Source organism: Ursus americanus, chromosome 18 (assembly GCF_024610735.1).
Source record: "Ursus americanus isolate L20-20 chromosome 18, mUrsAme1.1.p, whole genome shotgun sequence".
NCBI classification, from domain to species: domain Eukaryota; kingdom Metazoa; phylum Chordata; class Mammalia; order Carnivora; family Ursidae; genus Ursus; species Ursus americanus.
In genome coordinates, this window is record NC_142144.1 from 13,813,187 (window position 1) to 13,840,613 (window position 27,427).

At 37.0% G+C, this 27,427-nt stretch overlaps 1 protein-coding gene across 1 annotated transcript in view; it reads left to right on the forward strand.

The window, feature by feature from the left end:
- MEGF9 (multiple EGF like domains 9) overlaps nucleotides 1-27,427 on the forward strand; it is an 83,554-nt gene that overhangs the window by 19,197 nt on the left and 36,930 nt on the right. Inside the window, exon 2 of the mRNA XM_045791073.2 lies at nucleotides 21,925-22,126. Within this exon, the coding sequence (XP_045647029.2) occupies nucleotides 21,925-22,126 (202 nt within the window). The remainder of the gene's footprint in view (nucleotides 1-21,924; nucleotides 22,127-27,427) is intronic.

Consider the following 27,427-nt stretch of genomic DNA (forward strand, 5'->3'; position numbering starts at 1 on the left):
TTTCTATCTTCTCTTATTAAGAAGACATTTTGCCTGTTGGTATAACACACAGACTTGGATGACTTAAATTAGAGACTAAAATCAAAGCCAGCAGTTGGTGCCGGACCTCTTAAGGGATCTGGTGTTAGGTTGAACAAACCGAAGTGCCTGCTGTATGCCAGGCACTGTGCTGGAGCTGAGGTGGAGTTGTGAATGACTTAGGCGTTTATAGTCTGGTGGAGGGACAGACTTGTATGCAAATACTTTAGGATACTTGTGTATTAGGTTCCTTTACATACATTTTCACTTGCCATCTTACCTCATATCTTTGAAGTATGGATGGGGAAACCGAAGGTAATAGAGGTTCCCCCCACCAACTTCATAGAGATATAATTGACCTATAACATTGTGTGAGTTTCAAGTGCACAATGTGATGATTTGATATACATATATATTGCAAAATGTTTACCGTAATAAGGTTAGTTAACATGTCCTTCATCTCATATAAGTATCATTTTGGTGGTGGTGTTATGGTGAGAATATTAAAGTTCTACTAAGAGAAGTATTTAACTTAGTCAAGATCATATAATGATGAATGGTAAATAGCTACAATTCAATATTCAATCTACCTAACTCCCCAATTTTTTTTCCATTCCTCCCCCCAACATATGCACTACTTCCCTGACAAGGCAATGCATATATATTTTTGAGCCTGATGTAGTTTTCTTCCCTTCTCTTAATTCTTTCCAACACAACACAAACCAATATTGCTGAGCCTTGAAGGATCCAGTCGTTGGTGGTTAAATGTGCAGGCTTTAGAGGCGCCTGGCTGCCTCCGTCAGAAGAGCGTGTGACTCTTGATCTTGGGGTCATAAGTTCAAGCCCCAGGTTGGGTGCAGAGATTACTAAAAAAATAAATAAATAAACTTTAAAAAAAAGTACAGGCTTTAAAGTCATAATGTCTGGATTTAAATCCCAGCTCCGTCACCAATCTAAGCCCACTTCATAGAGTCATGAGTACTTTTACGAGATAATTTTGCTAAAGCATTGAAAACAGTGAAAGCACAGGGAAAGACTTCAATAAAGACTTGTTAGTTGTTAAAATCATCTTTGGAATAGCAATCAATCTATTTTCCAAACATTCAGGAAAGTTTATTAACATGAATTTAAATCAACCTATCTTATTCAAATTAATCTTAGAGAAATTTTACCTAGCATGCATATTTGAAATATGACTTCTTGTTCAGGGGATCAATGAATGGCCTTGCTCTCATAAACAAAAACCTAAGAAAATACACCTGTGAAAGTAGCATAAAGACACTTAACTGTTTTACTACGGAAAATTTTGAAAATACACAAAAGTTAACAAAATAGTGTAATGACCTCTCTCATACCTACCACCTACCCAGACAACCGTCTAGGCCAATCCTGCCTCCTCCATATCTGCATCCATTTTTTTCGCCCTTGTATTATTTTGAAATAATTATAATCCCGACATAATATCATTTCATCCATGAATATTGCAGCATGTGTTTCTAAAATACAGGGCTTCTCTTATTTTTTTTTAAATAGTCACAATGCTGTTATCAGGTATAGTCAGCAAAGTGCTTTCTTTATGATTGAGGGGAGATCCTTTTTTCTTTTTAAGTTAAATCTAGAGACTTCGATCATTTTTTTAAGGAGAAGAAATGAAAATTGGTAGCTTATTTGGTGGTTGTTTCTGACATTGCTAAATACTTTATATAGCCCAATTGAAGATGAAAACTAACAATAGAAGGACTACTTGAATTGTTTGGGTAGAATTGGGTACAGACTATTATCCAGTTTTTACATGTGAGTAGACTGACTCAAAGAAATGAGTTGTCAGAGGTCATATAAACCATAAGCACCCTGTGCTGAAATCCGTCATTTGATTCATGCTTATTCCATAAATATTTATTGAGTTCAAGAAACTTGCTATTTATATTTCTTTATAAATGCCTATGACCCACATTATTTTTATAGCAAGGACGTTCTTCTCTTTGATTACCTAATTTCTTCTATCTTTTGTTGTCTTAGAATTTTAAAGTACTTTTCCCCTCCCCTGTCCTACCCTAGTTTTTAGCTGGTGGAGTGACTTCAGGGTAACAGAGGGGCAATTTTGGTCTCCAGCAGAAGGTCAGTTGCAACTATGAAAACAACTCAGGCAAATGGTCTATTGATAGGAGAACTTTTCATTATAAAAAGTTCTTTTCAAATTCCAGGATATTGGTTGCTTAGTCACTGAAGAGTCTGTCCTACCATTCACTAGCACCCTGGGTGTCTGAGCAGACCTGGTGAAGAATGTACTGCTCATTTTGAATGAGAAAAAAGGATAGAGAAGCTGCCTCAAACATTGCATCACCTAAGTCAAACATTCTATACGTGATATATAGTTGATACAAGACATTAGTCTTTTAGAATATACTGTAACATACAAATAATTTTCATTTTAAGTGGTGCCATCTTGGACTACAGCCACGAATCTTTTAATATACATTAAAATGGGCATTGATGAAAGTACATTGCTTTCCTGGTCTCTGTGGGTGAGTAAAATTGTTTTAATGTGTCAAATCTGGTGATGTCAACAAAATATCCCAGTGTACCTCCCTTCTTTATTCCCCTTCTTTCTTTTTTAAGCTCTTCGACCTCATAATTTCCCCAAACTCTCCACTCGACAATGAGCAGAATTGATAGTGCCAATGAAATCTGTCTTTGGTATTGGTTCAGTTATATATCTGGAATGTTTATTCCCCTGGGCTTTCCAACTGAGGGAGCCTGGCATGAACTCCTACTTTGGAAAATATCTGAGTGGGCAGACTGATTTGCCACATTGCCCTCATTGTCTGTCTTTGTTTATTCAGCTGAAAAGCTGTATTTGTCTCTTATACAGCCAGTCATGAATCTCAAGTTCTCAGACGCTGTTAAAATGGGTAGAAAAATTGTTTGAGGAAAGGAAAGAATGAAAATTGTTATCAGATATTGACATAACGTGCAATGAAGGTGCCGTCTTAGGGAAGAGCATAATGACTTTAGGTGGTTATAAAGTACAACTCTGAAAACATTTTTATGGGCCTGTTTTATTAGGGTCTTTGATTTTCTGTGATCTCTCCTACCTTTTGAGTAAGAGACACTGATAATTCATCAGCAAATATGATTTGGTTTTGCTACAATAGAAAACTAGGTTTTTAGGACATAAGTGTACCGTTGGGCCCAGGTAATGATAAATTTCCTGTGGTCATAATAACATGCACATGCTCTTGGCATTTACTTTTCTGACTATCTTTATCTCTCAACTGGATTATTTTAGCAGGCTACTTTGCCTTTGTTCTTTCCCAGTCCATTCTTTAGATTTCTAAATGTAGATCTGAGGGCACCTGGATGGCTCAGTTGGTTGAGTGTTGGACTGTTGATTTCAGCTGAGGTCATGATCTCAGGGTTGTGAGACTGAGCCCTGCATTGGGCTCTGTGCTCAGCTGGGAGTCTGCTTGAGATTCTCTCTCTCTTTCTCTGCTTCCCAGCCCCCCTTCCCCAGGTGTGCTCTCTCTCTCTAAAATAAATAAATAAATCTTTAAAAAAGTAAAAAAATAAAATGTAAATCTGATCATGTCATTCTATCTTGTGTAAAATTCTTCCATGGCTACTCGAATGTCCTTGACCTCTCATTATTCCTGCCTCCTATTCTATGCCCACACCACAATGAATTTTTCTCAGTTCTCTGTGGTACTATACTCTGTCTTAACCTCTAGGTCATTACATGTGCTACTCCCTTGAATTTGGGATAATCTTCCCCTTTACTTTTAGCTTGACTAAACCTCCTCCACATTTTTGTGTGCCTGTTTAGATTTCTTCCTTTGGAAAGTCTTAATTAGGTGTTTTTCCCTGTGCAAACACACATACCATGTTTTCCCATAACGTTGTGTGCAAATTTCCATTTTACTATTTATCACACTATATTGCTCCTTTGTTTTTCTCTCTAAGACTGTAAGCTGTATGAGGTCAGGGACCATAGCTCTCTTCTATATTGTTGTATCTCCGGCATCTAGAAGTTATGTTTCCCATTTCTGGTTCCATGCTAATTTGTTGAATGAGTGAATTAATCATTATGTGTCTTGCCAAGAATCTTCTCCCTAGCAACCTCAGAGAAGAATTAGGGTTCTCTGTTTTCATGTTCTTGGTATTTTTCTTCCCATCTTTTTGTCCTGTTCATTCTTTCATTTGTTCATTCATTCATTCATTCTTTTATTTTTTAGAGAGGTGGCATGGAGGCTGGGGTGGCATGGCGGTGGCGGGGAGGGACAGAGGGAAACGGGGAGAGAGAATCTTAAGCAGGCTCCATGCCCAGCATGATCCCATGACCCTGAGATCATGACCTGAGCTGAAATCAAGAGTCGGACACAACGGACTGAGCCACCCTGGTGCCCCACATTTATTTATTTATTCATTCAACAGCACATGGCTTTGAACCTTTTAAACTTCCTAACCTTGCCCAGAAGCGTGTAAAGAACATGCAAAAGGAAAACTAATGCATATACTTACCATACGCTTCCTTTGTCCATTCTACCTAAAATTATATTCCCCAATACACATGCCTGCAGTTCCTCCTCCTCTCCTCCACCCCTGCCATCCTCTACCCCTGCCATGTTTCCCTTCCCTACATTGGTTTTGCTCCTTACCATTTATCTACCTTTTAACAAACTAGATATTTAACTTGTTTGTATGTCTCCCCCTTGCTAAGATATAAGGTTCATGAGGCATGAATTTTGGTCTTTTTTATTTAGTGCTGTGTCCCCAGCACCTGATACAATGTTCAGCACATGGCAAGCCAATATATATTTGCTGCATGAATGAATAAATTCATGCTCATGGATGTGCATTTTTTCTTTTTTACCTTTTCAATGCATCTGATGCAGTGTTGCTTACGGTACCGTGCTATATGTTTTCTTTCTTTCATTTCTTGAACTTTACATTTAGTCCCATTTTGAGGCCATAGTTTTGGCTGCCCAGGCAAATATTCTGTTTGTCCATTTTATTGGCTTAGGTAACCGTCACTCCACTTAACATCTCACCTCTCCATCTCCTAACCTAGTATCTGAAACCCAAGAGCCTTGTCTGTGTGTGTTGAGAAAGGGTGAGGATTCATTTAAGTATAAGTCAGATGTAAAACCTGTTCTTCTAGAACCTAGATAGGACAAGTGGATAAATAACCATAGTACAAGGTTGAGTAGGATAATATTTATTAATGAGAAATGTTAATTAATGGGGAGAAACTATGTCTCATAAAAAATTATGAACTGTATCAAGCTTTCAGAAAAGCTTATAGAAAGTGAACACCCTCTGTATACCTACCTCTCAGCTTTAGACTATCTAAGTTTTCTCCCACGTTCACTTTGGATTTTTTTTTCATTTTGAAATAAAATACTAGATATGATTAAAGCCTCAAGTGTTCCTCCTTTATCCCATTTTCTTCCCTCCCTACTCAAGTGTAACCACTATTCTGAATGTGGCCCTATGCATTTAAGAAAGCTTATACACAGACGTACACACACACACACACACACACACACACACACACACAAATATAGTGTTGTTTTAATGTTTGAAACTTTGCATAATGGCATCTTTTTTTTTTTTAATGTTTTCTTATTACATTATGTTAGTCACCATACAGTACATCCCAGGTTTCTGATGCAAGGTTCGATGATTCATTAGTTGCGTATAACACCCTGCATAATGGCATCTTATCATGCTTTTCTCACTCAGCATCTTTTTGAGATTTACCTTTGCTGGTTCATGTCACTCTGAATGATTGAGTTGCTGTGTAGTTGTTCACTCTGAATGTACCACAGTGTATTCATTTTCTTATTAGTAGTCACTTCAAATAATGTTACAATGGACATCCTTGCACATGTCTCTTTCTTCACATATGGGAGAGTTTCTCTAGGGTGGTGCTCCTCGATCAAGGTGCACAGGAATCACCTGAGTACGTTGTTAAAATGTAAATTCTGATTCAGTTGGTTTGAGGTGGGCCTGAGAATGTGCGTTTCTCATAAGTGCTCAGGTAATGCAGATTCATGGACACACACTGGGTTCCTAGGCACTGCTAGGTTGTAGCACATCATTATCTTTCTAGATGTTGTCACCTTGTTCTGTGAAGACCTTATACAAGTTTATATTTCCATCAGGACTCTATGAGAGATTTGGTTGTTCTAGGAGTAGCCTCTTTTAGATGACTACCTAAATTTAATCTGTAATCATTCTCTCCTTAAAATTAGATAAATTTTGGGGAAGGGAAACATTAAAATATAAAGCAAAATTACTTCAGTAGATAGCTTACTTTCAATATTTCTTAGGATCTAAATTAAATATACATTTTTTTAATTAAAATATTTTTATAAAAATTCACCTATCTCTTTTCAAATGGTCACTCCATTTATCATTGTCAACCCAGATGGGGCTCTGACTCTAGAATGAACTATCCCAGATTGCTGAAAGGGAAGAACTGTGTGTCAGGCCCTGTGCAACATTGTTTCATCCCCACACTTGTCCGGGCTCACAGCTAAGCGGTAGAGCCAATGTTTGTGGTCTGGTCTGTCTGGCTTCAAACCTTATATGGGAAATTAGTTTACTACTCTTAGTTTCAGTTACCTGTAAAAAGGGGGTAGACAAGACAATTAGATTCCTAAGTCCTAGCACTTAAAATTTCCTAGCTCCTTTGGTAAAGTAAGAAACGCATACAGACATGCTGTATAATAGCTTCTACCCCCACCTGTTTTTTTTTTTTTTACTATGATTAAAAGATACATAAAACTTACCATTGTGTAAGTGTACAGTTCTGTAGTGTTGCATTTATTTACATTGTTGTGAAACAGATCTCTAGTACTTTTTCATTTTGCAAATTTGAAACACGGTTTCAATTAAATAGAACTCCCCCTTACTTCTTTCCACTTTCTAATCTCTGGTAAGCACCATTCTGCTCTCTGTTTTTCTGGATTTGACTACTTTAGATGCCTCATATAAATGGAAAAATGTAGTATTTGTCTTTTTGTGACTGGCTGATTTCATTTAACATGACTTGGAGGTTCATCCATGTTGTAGCACGGGACAGGAAACCCTCGCTTTTTAAGGCTAAATAATATTTCATTGTATGTATATCCCACGTTTTGTTTTGTTTTGTTTCGTTTATCCATGCATCCATCAGTGGACCTTTCGGTTGCTTCCACGTGATGGCTATTATGAATAATGCTCTGAACAGGGGTGTACAAATGTGCCTTCAAGGCTCTGCTTTCAATCCTTTTGGGTATATATCCTGAAGTGGGATGACTGGATCATATGGTAGTTACATTTCTATAGGAAACTCCATACTGTTTTCCGTAGTGATTGGACCATTTTACAATCCTGCCAATGGTGTGGTGAAAGCTTTTAAAAGTACAGAAGGTAGTGAATGGGATACCTGAAATCAGAAGTGAAGGAGGAATAGGTAAATTCCACTAGAGTGGAGGTAAATTTCACTTAGCCTCTGTTTCTCTTAGATATTTTGGCTAATGTTGTTTGTTTCTCCAAGACTATTACTTTAGGAGTGGAGGAGAGAGTCAAATTATTTCTTTTTTGATTTATTATTAACTGCTGGTCCCTGAGAACTTCTGAAATTGTTAACTTCCATTAGTGCTGTGGCAATGATTAGGGGAAGTTTGAGGGTTGTGTTTTGTATTGTTTGCGAACTTAACATCGTGGTGCTTCCAACTTCTCATTTAAAAAAAAAAAAAAGGCCTCCCAATCTATTTTAGCATTGATCCTGACCATTTCAGTTTTCTTTTGAACATCCTATGAGAGAGAAAGAGAGAGAGAGTAAAGGGGGTGTGATTAGGTTCCTCTAAAGGCCTGTAGAAGAGCAGAAGTCAGCTGTGGAGTTGGAAAAGGGGTTTCTCCTCTCTCATGCCGTTAAGATTTTTGAATTTGAAGTGTTACCCAAATGCTTAGTCATGATGATAAAGCAGAGAACTTCACAGCTTGCAGTGTAGAACAATGTTTATACTGTATAAGTGTTTGATAATAGTGAAGAGTGGCAGGAGAGTGGGAAGAATTTGTCAACATGTTTTGAGGGGTAAGAGGATTAGATAGGGCATTCAAAGTAAGATAGCCCACTTCCAGTTCCAAAAGAAAAAAGTACTTAAGTGTCCTTTGGAATAACTCAAGGCTCAGTTATTTCACTTGGCTCTTAGCTCCACATCTATTAAACTTTTAGCACTGTAGACAACTGCAGACAGGTATATTTTCTGCCTTGCAGTGTTTGTTTATTTATTTAAAAAGCGAACAGATTTAATTTCACTGTATGACATACAGACAGGTATCTGTATGTTTGCAGAAGCAATCTTTACTAGTGACACTGCCCAAATTTAGATTTTCCTGTTGGACATCTGCAGTTGATTATCAGTAAATCTCCCACCTCCAGTCTCCCCACTCTGGTCCCTTCTTCACACTGCTGCTAAAGGTAATCTAATCTCAGTCGGACATCGGTGGCCTTCTGACTCGGGGAAATTCCTTACTTTCTCTGTGCCTCCATTTCCTTCTTTTATCCCCTGTATCACCTGACCTACCTTATAGATAAGTTCTTTGAACGTTTTAAATGTTTGTGCATGTAGAGTACATAAAACAGTGCCTGGCATGGAATAAGTTAATAAATGAGTAAGCACTAAGTAGTGGAGTGGAGATCATTACTGTTGTCATTATTGGTGTTGTTATTTTTGTTGTTGTTGTTGTTTTCACTTCTGAAGCCCACTTCTGGCCACTTCTGCATAAGAATTTTCTGTATTTCCTTTTTGCTTATAGCAAACTTTTTAGGTATATTAGAATCACTTTTGAAGCTTGTAAAAAATGCATATTCCTGAGACCCCCCCCCCGAGATTTCTGTTCAATAGGTATAGGATGGGACCCAGGAATCCAAGTTTAACTGTGCTCCCCAGGTGATTCTGAAGAGGTGGCACTGATTTGGAGAATTGTTCCATGCAGGATAAAGTGCCCAAGTATACCTTTCTAATATGTATTTTCTTCAGGGAGTTATTCCTCCCTGTTAGTCTTTGTTGCAACCAGAGTAAGTAGATTTTCTCTGTATGTACTTTTGTCCCTATATAACCCATGTGTTTTCCCAAGATGGTATGGCATAATTTTGTAATTAAATACATATTTATTCCTAATAATCCACAAACCATCCATTTAATAATATGTTTAAAAATTGGGTGGGATAGATGTTAAACTCTAATATGTGAGACCAACTTTCTTTTATTGAAATTAGGCATGATTTCTAGGTTAAATCACTTGGTGCCTTAGGACAGTATTTTTAAGTTGACCTTTTCTCTTGCTCTCTCCGTGCTCCTTTTCTCCAAACTAATTTTCCAGGTATTACAATGAGCAAATAGTGCTAGCCTTTAAGTTGCTCAGCTGTGCTCTGTAAATAGACACACTAAGGCAAATCTAATCCCAACCTCAGAAGCAATCGGCAGCACTTGAAATTGAAGCTCTCCTCTTTTTCTTAGCCTTTCTGTTCTATTGCTACAAAATTAAGGTATTAATGACATTATTTAGGGTAATTTGAATGCACTCAGAGATCTCTGATGATCCCTGTTCTCAATTCTTGCAATCTGTAGTAACATCTAAGGATGCTACTTTGCTAAAAAGATTGCTTATAATAAAATGTAGGGTGAGGAAAGAGAAGGCCCTATCCTAGGTGTTTTCTTTTCCTTGTGTCCTGTAATTCTTAGAACATCCTCGTACGTTAGGTATCATTATCCCAATTTTATAAAAAAAATATTTACAAAGAGGGCATGAGTTTTAAAATCATAAATAATGGTTTCAGTATTTGAGCCCAGGTCCCTTGACCTCATAGACTGCTCTCTTTCTATTATAGCATGGAGCCAGATTTTAAGTTGCACAAATTCCTCTTCTGTATTTGCTCCTCCCTCCTCCCCACCTCCCCTTAAACTGAAGGATATTGTGAACATTTTGTAAATAAACAAATTCATATAAATTCAAAGTTTGATAGAATACTTATTGAGGTATTTGGTCAATTCTTACAGTACATTCTCAATATGATAATAGCCAGAGAGAATAAAATGTCCTTCCAAAAAGTAAGCAATAACTCTTACTAAATGGCAAAATTGGTTTTTTAAAAGAAGCCTTGAAAAATGCAAACAAATAGGAAAATGGTGGCACAAAAAGAAACTTTTTTTGGCCTATGTTTATATAACAGTTTTGTAGTTTGGTATAGTCTGTATCCAGAATTTAGAGAGATACTGGAGATAACTATTTAATGGTATTATTTTAGTTATGAGATTGTATTTAAATAAAATAAACTGGTCCCAAATATTAAATCATGAGTGTATGTTTTTGGCTCTGAACAGTATATTAACACTCAGTGACCAAAAGCAAATGCAAGGTGTTCTAAATCTCCCGTTGAGAATTATTTTTGTAGCTTGAGCAGCTGTTTCCCCCCACCCTACTGTTTGCTAATCATTTGACTCGATGTCACCTGCTTAAAAAGAAAACAGACTGAAAAAAACAAAAAACAAAAAACCACCCAACTGCATTTAACAGCAGTAGGTGGAATTTCAATTTCTTTTTCTTGTTTTTCCCACCTCCCTCCTTCCCCTTTTTTAAAGGAAGAGAGCTCTGTGGTGAAGTGGAATGAGGAAGAACACTAGAGTAAGAGAAACCTGGGTCTGAACACTGTCTCACCACGTACAGTAACTCTGTGGTCTTGGGCAGCGACTTAGCTTCTCCAAGTTCTGGTTTCCCTATTTATAAACACCCCTTGCAAGGTTGTTGTGAAGCAAAGTGTTCATTCAAGTAAAATGTGTGACTGATAAAGGCTGAGACATTATAGGTAATAGTAAGTGGTATTTTTATTATAATTAATAATAAGGCTGACCTAGGGATTAAGATAATCAGTTGTGTGAAATGCTTTGCTCTATTTTACCAAACTCAGAATTATATCTATTGATAGCCAGGTAAGATATGACCTTCAGTAGAAGACCTCCGTGTAATTTAGAATAGAAGTCTTACTCAAAAAAATCAAGGCAAAAAAAATTAGAAATAATGAGAGTTCACCAAAATGACTATGTATATATCTCCAGAAAAAAACAAAGTTAAGTATTTCTAGCTAATACTAATTAGAGCAGATAATGGGGGGAAAAAATCACACTAATCACTACTGCCACTACTACCACAAATGATAAAAAGGTTAGGAATAATCTCATCAAGACATGTATGAAACTCATGTACATATATTTTTAAGTTATGAAATTTTGCTGAGAGATAGAGAGGAAGACTGAATAAATAGAGAGGCATAGCTGTGCTCACAGGCAGAAAAATGGACTAACGTAAAGCTACGAGTTCTTGATACACTAACTTTTAGAATAAGTGGAATTAATGGGAAAAGTACAATAGGATCCTTTTTGGAGGAAAAGTGGCAGTAGAGTTCAACTGGAAACATAAATAACTATCAACTAAAAGAAAATGTAAAGAAAGGTAATCCATTAGTGAAACATGTTATAAAGCTGCAGTGATTAAAACTTATTTTTTTTTTTTACTGGTACAAGAATGGACAGATCAAGTTAATAAATCAAAACCAGATTCTGATGTGAAAAAATATATTAGCATACCATATAAAAAAGACCACAGTTTATTTAACGATTCACCAGTCGACATTTAGGTAATTTTCAGTTTTTAGTGATTATGAATAAAACTGCTGTAAACATTCACTTATGCTTACCTGTGAACATAAGTTTTCATTTCTCTTGGGTAAATACCTAGGATTAGAATTGCTGGGTCATATGTAGGTGTAAATTTAAATTTCTAAGAAATGGCCAGATTATTTTCTAAGCATTCCTGCTAGTAACATGGAAGAGTTCTAGTTGCTCAGCACTGTTATCAGCACTGGTACTGCCAGTTTTTTAAAATTTAGTCATTCTATTAAGCGTGTAGTAGTATGTCATTATGGTTTCAACTTGCATTTTCCTAATAAAAGATATTGAGCATCCTTTCAAGTGTTTTTAAAAAAATTTTTATTACGTTATGTTAGTCACCATACAGTACATCATTAGTTTTCGATATAGTGTTCCTTGATTCATTGTTTGCGTATAACACCCAGTGCTCCATGCAATACGTGCCCTCCTTAAACCCATCACCGGCTTAGCCCAATCTCTCACCTCCCTCCTCTCTGAAACCCTCAGTTTGTTTCCCAGAGTCCATAGTCTGTCGTGATTCATTCCCCCTTCTGTTTACCCCCTCCCTTCATTCTTCCATTCCTTCTCCTACCAATCTCCCTGCTATTCCTTATTTTCCACAAATGAGTGAAACCATATGATAGTTGTCTTTCTCTGCTTGACTTATTTCACTTAACATAATCTCCTCCAGTCCTGTCCATGTTGCTGCAAATGTTGGGTAATCGTTCTTTTTGATGTCTGAGTAATATTCCATTGTATATATAAACCACATCTTCTTTATCCATTCGTCTGTTGAAGGGCATCTCAGCTCCTTCCACAGTTTAGCTATTGTGGATAATGCTGCTATAAACATTGGGGTACATATGGCCCTTCTCTTCACTGCATCTGTATCTTTGGGGTAAATACCCAGTAGTGCAATTGCTGGGTCATAGGATAGCTCTATTTTTAACTTTTTGAGGGACCTCCACACTGTTTTCCAAAGTGGCTGTACCAACTTGCATTCCCACCAACAGTGTAAGAAGGTTCCCCTTTCTCCACATCCTCTCCAACATTTGTTGTTTCTTGCCTTGTCATTATTTGTCATTCTAACGGGCATAAGGTGATATCTCAATGTGGGTTTGATTTGAATTTCCCTGATGGCTAATGATGTTGAACATTTTTTCATGTGTCTGTTAGCCATTTGTATGTCTTCATTGGAAAAGTGTCTGTTCATATCTTCTGCCCATTTTTTGATTTGATTATTTTTTTCTCGTGTATTGAGTTTGAGAAGTTCTTTATAGATCTTGGATACCAGCCTTTTATCTGTAGTGTCATTTGCAAATATCTTCTCCCATTCTGTGGGTTGCCTCATTGTTTTGATGACTGTTTCCTTTTCTGTGCAGAAACTTTTTATCTTGACGAAGTCCCAAAAGTTCATTTTTTCTTTTGTTTCCCTTGCCTTTGGAGACGTGTCATGAAAGAAGTTGCTGTGGCTGATATCGAAGAGGTTACAGCCTATGTTCTCTATGATTTTGATGGATTCCTGTCTCACATCAAGGTCTTTTATCCATTTGGAGTTTATCTTTGTGTATGGTGTGAGAAAGTGGTCAAGTTTCATTCTTTTGTATATAGCTGTCCAATTTTCCCAGCACCATTTATTGAAGAGACTATCTTTTTTTCACTGGATGTTTTTTCCTGCTTTGTCAAAGATTAGTTGACCATAAAGTCTAGGGTCCATTTCTGGAGTCTCTATTCTGTTCCATTGGTCTATGTGTCTGTTTTTGTGCTAGTACCATGCTGTCTTGGTGATCACAGCTTTTTAGTATAGCTTGACATCAGGCAACGTGATGCCCCCAGCTTTGTTTTTCCTTTTCAACATCAAGTGTTTATTTGTTATACATACACCTTCTTTGGTTGAAATATCTGTTCAGACCTTTTTCCCATATTAGAATTGTGGGGTTTTTTTACTGTTAAGTTTTGAGAGTTCTTTGTATATTCTTGACACAAGTTCTTTGACAGAAATGTGATTTGCAAATATTCTCCCAGTTGGTAACTGTGTTTTCATTCTCTTAGTAGTTTTGTAAAGAGCAAAAGTTTTAAATTTTAATTAAGTCCAATTTATAAATTTTCCTTTTATGGATTTTGCTTTTGGTGTTGTATCTAAAAGTTCTTTGCCCAGTCCAAGGTCAATCACATTTTCTCCTATGTTTTCTTCTAAAGGTATTAGAGTTTTACATTCTACATTTGGGGTTATGATCTATTTTGAGTTAATTTTTGAACAAGGTGCGAGAATAGGTCAAAAATTGGCTTTTTGCATAGGGACACCTAACTATTCCAACACCATTTATTGAAAAAACGATCATTTCCCCTTGAATTTCTTTTGCACCTTGTCAAAAATTAGTTGATGATATTTATGAGGGTCTATTTCTAGGCTGTTTTGTTCCATCGACCTTTGTGTCTTTTCTTTCACCAATAACACATCATCTTGATTATTATAGCTTTAAAGTAGGTCTTGGAATGAGTTACTGAAAGTCTTCCAACTTTATTCTTCTTTGGCTGTTCAAGTTTACTTTTTTAAATTTATTTTAGAGTCGGTTTGTGAATACCTACCAAAAAATCCTGACGGGATTTTGAATGGTGTTCACTGAATCTATAGATTTAATTGTTATGCTGTGTCTCTCTATTTATTTAGGTCTTTTTTTGTGTTTTTTTTTCAGTGTCTTATAGTTTTTAGCATAAAAATCATGTATATATTATGTTAGCTTTATCCCTAAGTGTTTCATGTAGGCAGATGACAAGAATTATCCACATTTTATAGATTGAGACACTGAAACTCAGAGCACTTAGACTTATTGAAGGTCACAGAACTGGTTAATTAGCAGCAAATTCTGGTTGTAAAATGTCCTGGGTCTGTCTAGTGTTTTTTTGTACTCGTTTTGAATCAGAAGTTTCTCATAGTGAAAAGACATAGATTTTGGAGTTCTTCAGTTTAGGTTGCAATCTGTTCTCCAGTACTGGTTGGTTGTGTGAACATTTCATTTCTCTGAGACTTATGTCCTTCAAGGCACTTACCTCGCAGGATTATGGCGAAGACTGAGGGATGTGTACATGTGAAATGTTTAGTGTGTTGTTGGATATAATGTAGTGCCTGCCCAATAACTGGTCATGTCATCTTGGTTATTAGTAGTAGTGAAAGCTGGTTGTTACAACCTTTCCCAGAACTTGTCATTTTGTCTCATTAATTAGATGAATTGTCTTTGAATTGTGGAAAACTGGCAGTGAACCAGGGACAAGCATTAACAACATCGTCCTTAAGTGTGAAGCAGAACATTTTCTATAAAACCTGTGTCATTGTTACCCACTTTTTCCTCATGTGTCTACCATAAAGTAGAAGAAATGTTTTGTGACAGTGAATTATGATTGGGAATTTTAAGGGATACATTTTTATTTTAAAAGGTAAAGCTTAAAGCTTTTCTTTAAAAGTAGCGGCTTTAAAACTTTCCACATTTCTGTGAAGTCTGGTTTAATGCAAGAAACTGATCAGCTTTGATATTGAGTTTCCCAGTTTTGCAAAGATTTGTGACCCTTCCCTGGCATAACATAAATGTGAAATGTAATTTGAGGATCAGTGTTATGCTAGAGTAAGATCTTTTATAAAAATGAAAATTCTGTGTTGATAATTCCTTTTCTCTAGAATGAGGCCTTTCCAAGATTCCTTTACTCTAAACCTACAAAGATGGAATATGGGCCTAATAAAAAGTACATTTTGAAATAAATACACCATACTTAGGAAATCAAGCCTGTAGTCAAAACAATATTATTATTTGTTGTTGTTGTTTTGTATTCATTTGATGTATAGGCAGAGGTTTATTTATTTATTTATTTTCAAAGATTTTATTTATTTATTCGACAGAGATAGAGACAGCCAGCGAGAGAAGGAACACAAGCAGGGGGAGTGGGAGAGGAAGAAGCAGGCTCATAGCGGAGGAGCCTGATGTGGGGCTCGATCCCAGAACGCCGGGATCACGCCCTGAGCCGAAGGCAGACGCTTAAGGACTGCGCCACCCAGGCGCCCCAAGGCAGAGGTTTAAATTAAGTATTCCTAGTATTGATTCTGACAATTATTTTTCTATTTCTTTTCAGTTTGAAAATCAGGAGAGATGTTATTTTTGTAGATATTATCCTAGGTTTGTGGAAAAGACAGACGGGGTAGATTCAAAGTCATTATACTTACATGCATTTCCCTGGTGTTTGTTTAAATAGAATAGGGTTTCTAATGATGAATCTCAAAGGAAAAGAAACAGTTGTGTATGAAAAAGGGATGGGAATCTTATACATCTTTATCTTATTTTTTCTTCTTCTCCTTCATTCTACACAGGAGGAATTACAACCAAAGACTTAAGTTGGAGCCAAAGGAAAAAGATTCTTCTTTTAGTTAAATAAAAATTTTGTTTAATATTTATTTATTATTTATTTTGTTTTATTTATTTTAATTTTTTTTGGAGAGAGATAAAGAGCACACTCACGTGCAGGCACTGGGGTGGAGGTTGAGGGAAGGGGTAGAGGGAGAGGGAAGAAGGGAATCTCAAGCAGGCTACACTGTAGCTCTGTGCAGGTCCGGACACTGGGCTCAATCTCACCACCCTGACATCGTGACTTGAGCCCAAATTAAGAGTCGGATGCTTAGCTGAATGAGCCACCTGGTGCCCCAGTTAAATAGTATTTTAAATCCTAAAATGTTCCACAACTTTTTATGCAGTAATCAACTGAAGCATTCATCAATTCTTGCTATCTTAATTGTAACATTAACTTTGCAAAAGACTTCAATTATTAGTTGGGTCCCATGTGAATTTAGTGTCACAGTCCAGCTAAAGTAGTTGCTTGTGGGACACCAACGCTTCCTTCTTGCAAAATCTAAGAAAATATTAAAAAACAACAACAACAAAAAGAAACAGAGTCTAGTAAAACCTCATTGCTTTTTAAAATTTTTTTAAAAATTTATATCCGGGGGGCGCCTGGGTGGCGCAGTCCTTAAGTGTCTGCCTTCGGCTCAGGGCATGATCCTGGCGTTCTGGGATCGAGCCCCACATCAGGCTCCTCTGCTGGGAGCCTGCTTCTTCCTCTCCCACTCCCCCTGCTGTGTTCCCTCTCTCACTGGCTGTCTCTCTCTCTCTATCAAATAAATAAATAAAATCTTTAAAAAAAATTAAAATTTATATCCAATAAAATTTCCTCATATGGTATTCAGTTCTATTAATGTTTTAAATTTTGGTTATAAGATTAAGTGCTGAGCCTTGATACATTTTAAATATATGTCTTCTAGCTTTTGCTACTTTGACATTGAACAGAAGACACATCAATAAATATTATAGTGTATTTTGTATGTCTTCTGACTATGGGGAAGAATGAAAAGTTTTGGAATAGTCTAGAGCAGTTTTTAAAAAATGTTCTTAATAGATATTTTTTTATTCTTTCAATATCTGAAGATATAGAAAGCAAGAGTGAAATCATTGTTGGAGGAATGAAAAGGAGTCGGGAATTGAGTTTTGCGAAGTTATTTCCACAATTTTGTAAGAGGCTATAGATAGAATTCAGGCTATATTCCTGGATCAGATTCCTGTGAGTGCTCTGTTAGTTATATTTACAAGGATTTTTCCAGTATCTGTGCACAAATGCAATACTTGTTTTGTATTGTGCTCTTATCAATTAACATTTAGTTCAGCAGTGGTACTCTTATCAATTAACATTTCTTTGTTCTATGACATTTGCATCATGAATTCACTGGGGGCATAATTTTTTTCATTTTCTTATTCCGATCTTTCATTTACTGCTTTTATAGTTCTTTTTTATCTGCAAAAGGCTAACACACTATTGTACCAAATTGCCTGAGTTTCCAGACATCATAGTTAATCACAACACTCAGAAAGGACTTCAAAAAGAGGCAGAGAGACAGAGGACACATTAATTGGGACATGGTATGACAATTAATATTTTTCTAAAAACTACCATCAAAGTAGCTGCAGATACCAAAACACAATTAAAATTCTCTAGAAGATATGATGAACTTTTTACTGAGCAGCAACATGAGGTGTTTAAAAGCCGGATACAGAAAGAAGACTACCAGGTGTATGAGAAAAGGTCTTTAGTATGTGCAGGGAGACAATCTCTTACCAGTACAGGTGTTTGTGCACAAAGGGGTTGGGGGGATTTATGGGACTTCTAAACAAAATTACTCTATATTTATTTTTCATTGCTGAGAATGTTCATCTCCTGGCCCTTGGTAAGGAATGTTTGAAAAAGTTCAGTATTTGATTTAAATGCAATGATTACTTTGGATACTTTTACCACAAAATCATCACGTACGTTCACGTTTTCAAAGAAAAATGCCAAGTTATTGTCTCTTCTCTGGGCCTTTATATTTCTATTTTCAAAGAGTTTGGCACCAGATTTTAGTTCTTATTCTTCCTTAGGGTTCAATTCATTGCTCTTCAAAGTAGTTCATTGCTCTTCAGAAGTCAAACAAAAGGAAAAAATACTGCCAAAGATTGCCATCTCTCTGCTAACATTTATGTTGCCTTTCTCTATTTCTGTATAGAGCTTTCCCAAGAATCACAGGGCATTGAAAGAAAACTCACAGCTCAAGTGATGGAGAATTTACATCATATGTACTCTCAGGCAGCCAAATGAGATTTTTGGCATTTCATCCAGACTTGTCCGTGATTAGTTTTTGTGTCCTCTTCATATTGTTTCGTTCCCATTAACATCCACACTAGTGACTTACCATCAGTCATGTCACTGACTCCTTTGTGCTGCTTTGCTGTCTAAGATTCTACCTCATTAAAAAGTCAGCACTTCGTCTCTTGTTCTTGGTTATAGGTCCTTCCCACTGCTTCTATCAATTGAAATTCCTTTCTTTTTCTTCATATTGCCAGCCTCCTAGTAAATTGCATTGTTTCTGCATTAACTCCTGTCTGGTTCTATATGAATGTCAAGAACTGTGAAGACTCTGAGTTTTTACTCTACTTACAAGCTAACAAGTTATCCTGACACAATTTATTGGATGTTCACAGTGCTTTACATTTATTACTGTTGCTCATACTATTCATTTAACTTGGGTCATTTCATTTAAGGCCAGTCACTGAAATAGGGCCTCAGATTCCAACTCCAAACAGAAAAGATGCACATGTTCCTCGGCATTTGGCATGCTTTGCTTTAACTTCCTTTCCTTTGGTTAATTTGGGGAGGAATGTTAACATGATAGCGCATTTTGTCTTCATAAATCAACCCCCTTCCTGGCATGAGGGTCGTCCCTCTTGCTGAAATATTTGCCATGCATTCCACTACTTCTAGGATGATTAATACAAGGGGCATATAATCAATAAATGCTCTTTTTCATCCTCCCTAAAACCACATCCTCAACCCTTCTGTTTTCAGCATTGTTTTTGTAGGCACCCATATTGGTAATATATGAAGCCCAGGATACATATTATACCCTTTATTTTCTTCCTAGATAACCTACAACTTGGATTTCTGAATGTCGGGACACTAATTCTATTTCCTAAACATTGTCAAAAACTGCCATAGTAATAAACCCAATCCCAGGCTTTCTTGTCCACAGGGTATAACAAAGCTGTGGCCTATGAATCTGACATCTGAATTATTGTTTATGTTATCTGGTATCTCTTTCTTCCAGCTATTGGATTACTCCTTGCAGTACTCCAAACTACCTCCGGGTTAGGTGCTGGGGCCCAGCGTAATAGGTACTGTATTATGCCCTGTTTACAGACAAGAAAAGGAAGGCACAAGAGGATAGTTAACTTCTCTAAGGTCATTAAGTTAGCGAATGAGAGAGCTGGATTTCAACCCATAGCTGTCTGCCGCTATAGTCTGTACTCATAACTGCTTCACTTTCCTGCCTCTTCAAATTATTGGCAAATGAGAGTTATAGGTAATAGACGTTGTTACAGATTCACACTGAGGGTGATAGAGTTTGTGGAGGAGTAAGTGTCAGCTGATTCTTGAAATAGGGGATAGGTTTGAATATGTGGAGAGTAGAGAGCATTTCAAGGAGGACAGAAGGAGCAAAGGTCTAAAGATGAGAATAAAAAGAATATGTTCAGAGGATATTGAAGAGATTGACTTGGCTCTATAGAAGTAATAAGTAGCTAATGAACTTGATTAGTACTGAAGTTTATCCATTAGAACTTTATTGGGAAAAAAAAGTTTTTTCCTCAAAGTTTTTAGATTAAGTATGTTGTTTTAAAAAAATGCTTATCTCATTGATTGGGAACACTGATTCAGGTTTCAAATGGAAGTACATTAGTAGGGAAATAATAGAATAAAATTCTCAGTCTTAGACCTTTTTCTTAATCTGTTCATTTTTCTTGAGCTGGTTCTGCCCACAGCAGCATAATTTGGTTAGCTTAACTTGTGATGAAATTGGCCCAGCAGGAAGAATTGGATGTATGTTGAAATTCTGCCAGATTTGGAAGAAAAATGTTATTTTAAGCATTCTGGTCATTTTTGGTGGAGTGTAGGTCTTACCATGAAGTTGTCACTGGCACCTTTTCAGACCACTAAACATGGCTTCCTTATTTACAAAAACCACACACACACACACACACACACACACACACACACACACACCCCAAACACTAGAAATAATGTGAAAACAAGTAACTCTGTCAAAGAGAAGTCATGCTTACATAGCCTAGTAAAAATAAGAAAGTTGACTGAGATGGGAAGCTTACCTTTCCTAAGTTTGGGGTCGAAGAAATCTTGAATTCTTCTCTGAGATTTGTAACTAATTTACCACCCTTGCTTGAATTATGCATAAAGTACATCACTCACCAATACATGTATATTCATTCATTTGATCTATTTACAAATTAGAAGAGATGGAAAGAGCAGGGAGATAAGCTGACCCCAAAGGTTGGGAACTAAAGAAGCGTGGGAGCTATGGACTGGTATGGGCGTGGCCAAGTGGGAATTTCTCTGTGGAATCCTTTGCTTTGACTTGTGTGGATAAGCGGCTTGTGATGACATTAGGAATTTTAATTTCCTTTTCCAGACTAGAGAAGCAAATGCCTTTCTAACATTCTATTTAAGACCCTGGATTTGCAGTTATTCAGTAACTTTTAAAAAATCATAAAAAATGACATTAAGATTATTTTTTCCAAGCTAAATTTTTATCAATGTAATGCCATTTCATATAGTGCCTTACCTACTCAGAAGTATAATTTTACTAGATTTAGGGGGAGCTTGTTAAATCTAGGTTTGTAGCTATTTTGGAATTGGGGCTATTCCTAAACTGTGTACAAGGTTTTACTTTATCTGCAGTTGACTTTACTTGTTTTTTACATGCTCACAAAGTCCTGTGTGGGTACTGTGTCAAACCATGTTGAAAATACTTTCTTGATAAAATGAGTGTAAACAATAGCAAAAACCAAATTTGAGCTGACCTTTAAATACATCTACATTTAAAGGCTAAAGCCAAGGACTTCTAAATATTTTCATCCAAAGAACTCTTTGAAATGTAGCTGAAGGAAAGTTTATTTTCTAAATCTTAAAACTTAGGCAAGAGATTCAAATTGTGATTTGTTTTAGCCCACGATCAGGATGACTGTGTAAACTTTCTCATCTAAGATTTATTGTTCGTCCTTTCCTTACCTTAAAGTTTCAACTCTCCATGACTTCTTCCCTGGGAAGAACATATTAGCTTATGATTCCAGCTCTAGCACAATTTTGTCTGACCTGTAGAAGTGACCACAGTAAACCATTTGAGCCTTGGGCTCTTGCTGCTATACAATGGGACTATTCATTATTTAACATGTTGCCATTTCCAGCGTGTGCTCTTAGTGCCGTGTAGGTAAGCATAGGCCTTTAGAGTTTTCCAGTCCAGGAAAACTCAGTAGTATACAGGATTTCCCCGTCCCCACACCGCCCCCAAATTGGAGTGTAGGGTAGGAGGGCTAGAGGATAAAGAGTACTGGCAGGGACACTGAGTGATGTATGGATTATGAGTGATGTATAGTTTTACATATTTGACTGTCTACATTTCCCATCTTAAATAAATGGGACAGCAAGTGAATTTGAACCAGAATTCATTTTTTCCCATCCTTACAAAATTGTCATGAACACTCAATAGGAAAAATTTAAAAACGTTCATTTTTATTAAGAAAGCATTAAATCTTAGTTACTAATGTCCCTTTCCTTCTTTCCTTTATAGAATATGCATGTAACTGCTCTGTGACGGGAAGCCTGGATGTGAATCGCTGCAACCAGACCACAGGGCAGTGTGAGTGTTGGCCGCCTTATCAAGGGCTCCGCTGTGACACCTGCAGGGAGGGCTTTTACCTGAATCACACTTCCGGGCTCTGTCTGCCATGTGACTGTAGCCCGCATGGAGCCCTCAGCTCGCACTGCAGCAGGTAAGCAGCAGAGGGTGGAGGTGATGCTATTTTATCATGAAAAAGAAAAGGCTCTTGCTCTCAAGGACCAGAGTGGTTTAAATAAAGGGGGAAGGGGACATAAATTTATAAAATACTTCATATACTTTTATTGCCTCACTTTGTATATTATATTTAATATCAAAATTAAAAAGCCTCTAATTTACTGATCTAGTTCTTCAAAAGCACCTGGGTCACCAATTTTGCTTTGTGATAATTTCTCTAAATTTCATGGAAAAAATTACTGAGAAAGCAATCTCCTTTCTGAAAGTGATAACTTCCTGGCATTTCCAGTGGAAACGTTCTTATTATGTTTATTCACATGCCATTGGATTTTTGGGAAACTTATTACTCTTTGCTTTATTTTTTCTCTTATCCAAATGTTGGAAGTGTTTCTTTGCACATCTAAGGCTTAAAGTTGGTAATCTCCTAATTTCTCTAACGAGTGGGGAAAGACTGGTTTCACCAGCATATGTTAGGGGACCAAAACTTGATCAAGCAGGAATTGTCTGGAAATTACCTTCAAAATAGTATGTTATTTGGAGGCAACTTAGTATAGTGGAACAGTGTCCCGCCATCGGAGGGTTTGCCTTCTACTACATTGAAAGTAATTATTCTTTGACCTTGTATGAGGCACCTAGCTTTTTGTGAACCCCAAATCAAAAAGCTGAAGAGACAGTATTATGTAATGAAAAGAACATAAACTTTAAGATCAGTCTAACCTGGCATAGATCCAAGATCTGTTGCCACTTAGGGGCTTTGTGCTTTCAGCAAGTTATTTCATTTTTCTGAGCCTCAGTTTCTCCTCAAGGTTGTTGTGAAGGTTAAATGGATAGATGTGTGTAAAATGCCTAGCACACATCACACAATATGTTCTGGTTTGTTTTAATTTCAAAGGAATATTGTTGGCTTAAATGAGGGAATAGTTTTAAAGAACTTTTAGCTCCTTGGCAGAAGTTTCTTTATACTCAGCAGTAGTTCTCTTGGATGCTTTATAAATCACACCGTACACACAATACGCAATATTGTATCATATTGTACCTCTATTAAAAATATGGATATGAACTTGATCAAGAAGTTTATAATTTTGGGAGCCTGGGTGGTTCAATCGGTAGCGTCTGCCTTTGACTCAGGTCATGATCTGGGGGTCCTGGGATTGAGTCCCGCATTGGGCTTGCTGCTGAGCGGGAAGTCTGCTTCTTCCTCCCCCTCTGCCCCTCCCTGCTGCTCATGCTTTCTCTCTCTAGCTCTTGCTCTCTCTCAAATAAATAAGTAAAATCTTAAAAAAGAAAGAGAAGTTTATAATGTCAAATGCAACAGTAATCAATGCTTATGATGGCTGGTATTTTTAAATAGTTATTTGCTTTAATCTTTGCAACTCTTTTTTATGTGGGTTTTTATTTTTATTTTTATTTTTTTGAAGATTTTATTTATTTATTTGACACAGAGAGAGACAGCCAGCAAGAGAGGGAACACAAGCAGGGGGAGTGGGAGAGGAAGAAGCAGGCTTCCAGCAGAGGAGCCTGATGCGGGGCTCGATCCCAGAACGCCAGGATCACACCCTGAGCCAAAGGCAGACATTTAAGGACTGAGCCACCCAGGTGCCCCTTATGTGGGTTTTTAAATCACAAGGATACTAAGTGGCAGAGAAAGAATTCCCATTAGGATTCCAAGCCCAGTGTCCCTATCACCATTTCATGCAGCTTCTATAATGAGAAAACTGATAATCATTCTGTTATTTGAGGCTGAAGATATAGTAGTTGCTTATCATTGCTCCCTTTGCTCCCCTAAAAACATGCCTGCACAAGTCATCCTTAGAAGGTTCAACCTTTCTTACCATTTTAAAAGATGAGATTTGGATAAGTCTGTTCATTCTAATGTCTAATGGCATGGCTACTGCTTCCTTTAGAATGAGATTCTGCAAACACATTTTTTCTTGAGCACTTTGGAGAGATTGTGTTTCCTTCTAGGCCAAACTGCTTTATTAGAGGAGAAAGAAATAAGGGGAACATTGAGAGATAGTGTTAAAAGCTGGATAGGAGAGAAAAACAGCTATTCTACAATTCATATAATATCTTACTGTTTCCATTGATCTTTTACAAATTAGTTCTTTTAAAAAAATATTTATTTATTTATTTTAGAGACACAGAGAGAGAGGTGGCATGTGAGTGAGGGGAACAGCAGAGGGAAAGAATCTTCAGACAGACTCTCTGCTGAGTGCCGAGCCCAACAAGGGGCTCAGTCGATCCTATGACCCATGAGATCGTGACCTGAGTTGAAACCAAGAGTTGGATTCTTATGCAACTGAGGCACCCAGGCGGCCCTATATATTATTTCTGATCTTTTTCCCCCTGACAGTTAACGTCATTAAGTGACATAGGCTAACCACTGTTCTGAAAATAGGTCGTAACTAGAGAGTAGTGGAAAAGCGCATTGGACTAGTAACTCAAAGATCCGGGGCAGGGGTCTGTAAACCACAGCCGTGAACCAAATCCAGCCCACCGCCTGCTTCTGGAAATAAAGTGTCATTGGAACACAGGTGCACTCAGTTGTTTACATATCATCTGTGACGCCTTTTGTGCTCCCGTGGCAGAGTTGACGTGTTGCAACAGAGACTGTGTGGCCTGCAACCCTAAAATATTTACTGTCTGGCTCTTTACGAAAAAGTTTGCCAACCCTTGGTTTAGGGTTCCAATCTTGGTAGAAATTGCTGGGCAACCATGTATCTTTGGGAAGTCACTTTACTTTTTTTAAGCATTTATCTTTTAATTTGTGAATAGTGGTAATAGTTCATGTCCTGTTTCTCTCCTGTATAGAGTTGTTTTGTCTTAAGGATCAAACAAGAAAATGCACGTGTAAATTTTTACAATCTATACTTTCTAGATACACAATAAAAATAATACTAGAAACCATTTTTCTGAGCATTTACTGTATACTAGGTCGCTTATGTTCATTATCTCATTTAATTTTCAAAGAAACTCCCTTAAGGAGAGCGCTGTTATTTTCCCATTTCGAATATGTGAATTTTGACGTTTAGGGAGTATAGCTATAAGCTTACCTACCATTCACCCCAGTTGAACAAATGTAATAAGCAAGTGCTTATTCCGTAAAGCAGAATGACTTCATAATTGCACAATTGTTTTTCTTAGTAGAAAGGCTCTTGGTATTTAACACCCAAATATCCTAGAATGTTCTTATCTCTCAATTCAATATGTTTTGGCTAATGGTTACATAAGAAAAATTTTTGTTTATACCCCAGAAACTCACTAATGCCATATACAGCATTTTACACAAAGTAACATGTGGAAAGTCTTATGTTAAATTCCAGATATAATCAGCATAAAGTCAGAATCCCATGTAATCAATCTGTGAAGTGCACCGCACGTCAGCACAGACGATGTGCAGCATGTTACTGCATGTAAGGCCCCCGGTACAACCATGGGCATTGCTTTGGATCAGGAAGGGATGTTGTAAGCATTTTACACCTTAACATGGGAGTTTGCTACTTATTTATAGGTGCTTTATTGTGTTTTAGTTACACTCTAGAGAGTTGGTTAGTAGTTTCGGGTTGATATGTAATGAATTATAATTATTTTCATTTGAAATATTGGGTAATAGGTTCTTTGTTGGCATTTCATGTAGAATACATGATTTTCAGTAATGGATGATTGATGTTAAGCAGGAGGGGGAAGATACCTGTATTATTATTGTTGTTGTTGTTGTTATTATTACTTGATCTATATGGACTGCGTACCTGATGGGTTCTATTATCCTTAGTAGGTCTTTTTTTTAATGAGTAACATGTAATTTTATAATATCTGCATACAAAGTATGTTGATTTCTCACATCCTCTGCCATTGTCTTCTAATTGACAACTGGAAGGACCTTGCTTCCCCTGCAACCTTTAAAAGTGATATCTGTTTTCTCTTTCTTTCTCATTCCTCTTATCTCTGGACCTGGAGTTGGAATAGATAATCTTCCTTGTTCCTCATTGCCACTTATAGAGTGCTCTCCCTCGTCCCTTTCTAAAACCCCTGCCTCTGAAGCTCATAGCAGCAAAGCATGCTGTTCAACCTCCTTGTTGCTGTTCCCCTACCAGGCACTACCCCTGATTTCTTATACACAGCTCACTGTTTTCTCTCTGCCACAACATCTGTCAAAATCCTGGATGATTTCAGTATCTGTAGACAATCTCAATGCTTTGGCCTTTCAATTTCTTGACCTCTCTTCCAATAAGCCTTCCTCCTTGCTCCCACCAATCTTTATTTGTTTTACTTGCCCTATTTCTTGGTTGTCTATGGCCCCAAAGATAGGTATATTAATTTTTTTGAGATAAATCCATAATCCTTTTCTATGGATTACTGCAAAGTAATATTTAATTAAAAAAATTTAACAGTGTTATTTCAGAATGTCAGGCATTTTGTCAGAACAAACAGCACATCACTGAAGTCCTTTAAAAACCGGTACTCAAAGAAAGTCTTTAGAAGGAAGGTTCAGGAGCTCTAAATCCAGCTATAAACACTGCATTTCTCGCTACCAGAAAGGAAGTTAAATTGACATAAGACCAGAAGAACAGAAATGGGAAGTTGCAGGACTATGTACTTTGGCAAGAACGTATGGGTGAACTATGAGGAAACACTTCTGTGTTATGCTCTGCTATAAATTATATATGAGTTAAGAAAAAAGGAAATTGTAGGCAAGTAGTGTATGTGTAGTAGAAAGGAAGTGGAATCTGAAATTAGTGACTTTGATTCTATTCTTGGTTTAGCCACTTATTAACTGTATGACCTTCATTAAGATATCTGACCTCTCTGAGCCTCAGTGTTTTCATCTGTAAAATAATATATGTGACATGAAGGATTTTTGTGAGTCTTAAATTGTGTGTGTGTGTGTCCACTTACACTGTGACTGGCACATAGATTCAGCTCAATAACTCCCTAGAGGTTGAAGCTATTTTTTTTTAAACATGAGGAATAAAATTGGTGACTCACCGAAGAAGAGGATTAAGTCCACCTGTGTTGCACATGAGGACGGATTGGAGTATTTGTTTTTGCTCATAGGCTAAAGAAGAAATTGTTCATTCTAATAGGAAAAAACGTTTAAATTATTTTCCTCCATTTTCGCGAACATATTAAACCTCTGGAAATTGAACAATCTATATTTTCTTTTCTTTTTTCTTTTTTTTAAGAGGGAGAGAAAGATAGAGTGAGTGGGGAGGGGCAGAGGGAGAAGAAGAGAGAGAATCTTAAATAGGCTCCACGTCCACCTTGGAGCCCGATGCGG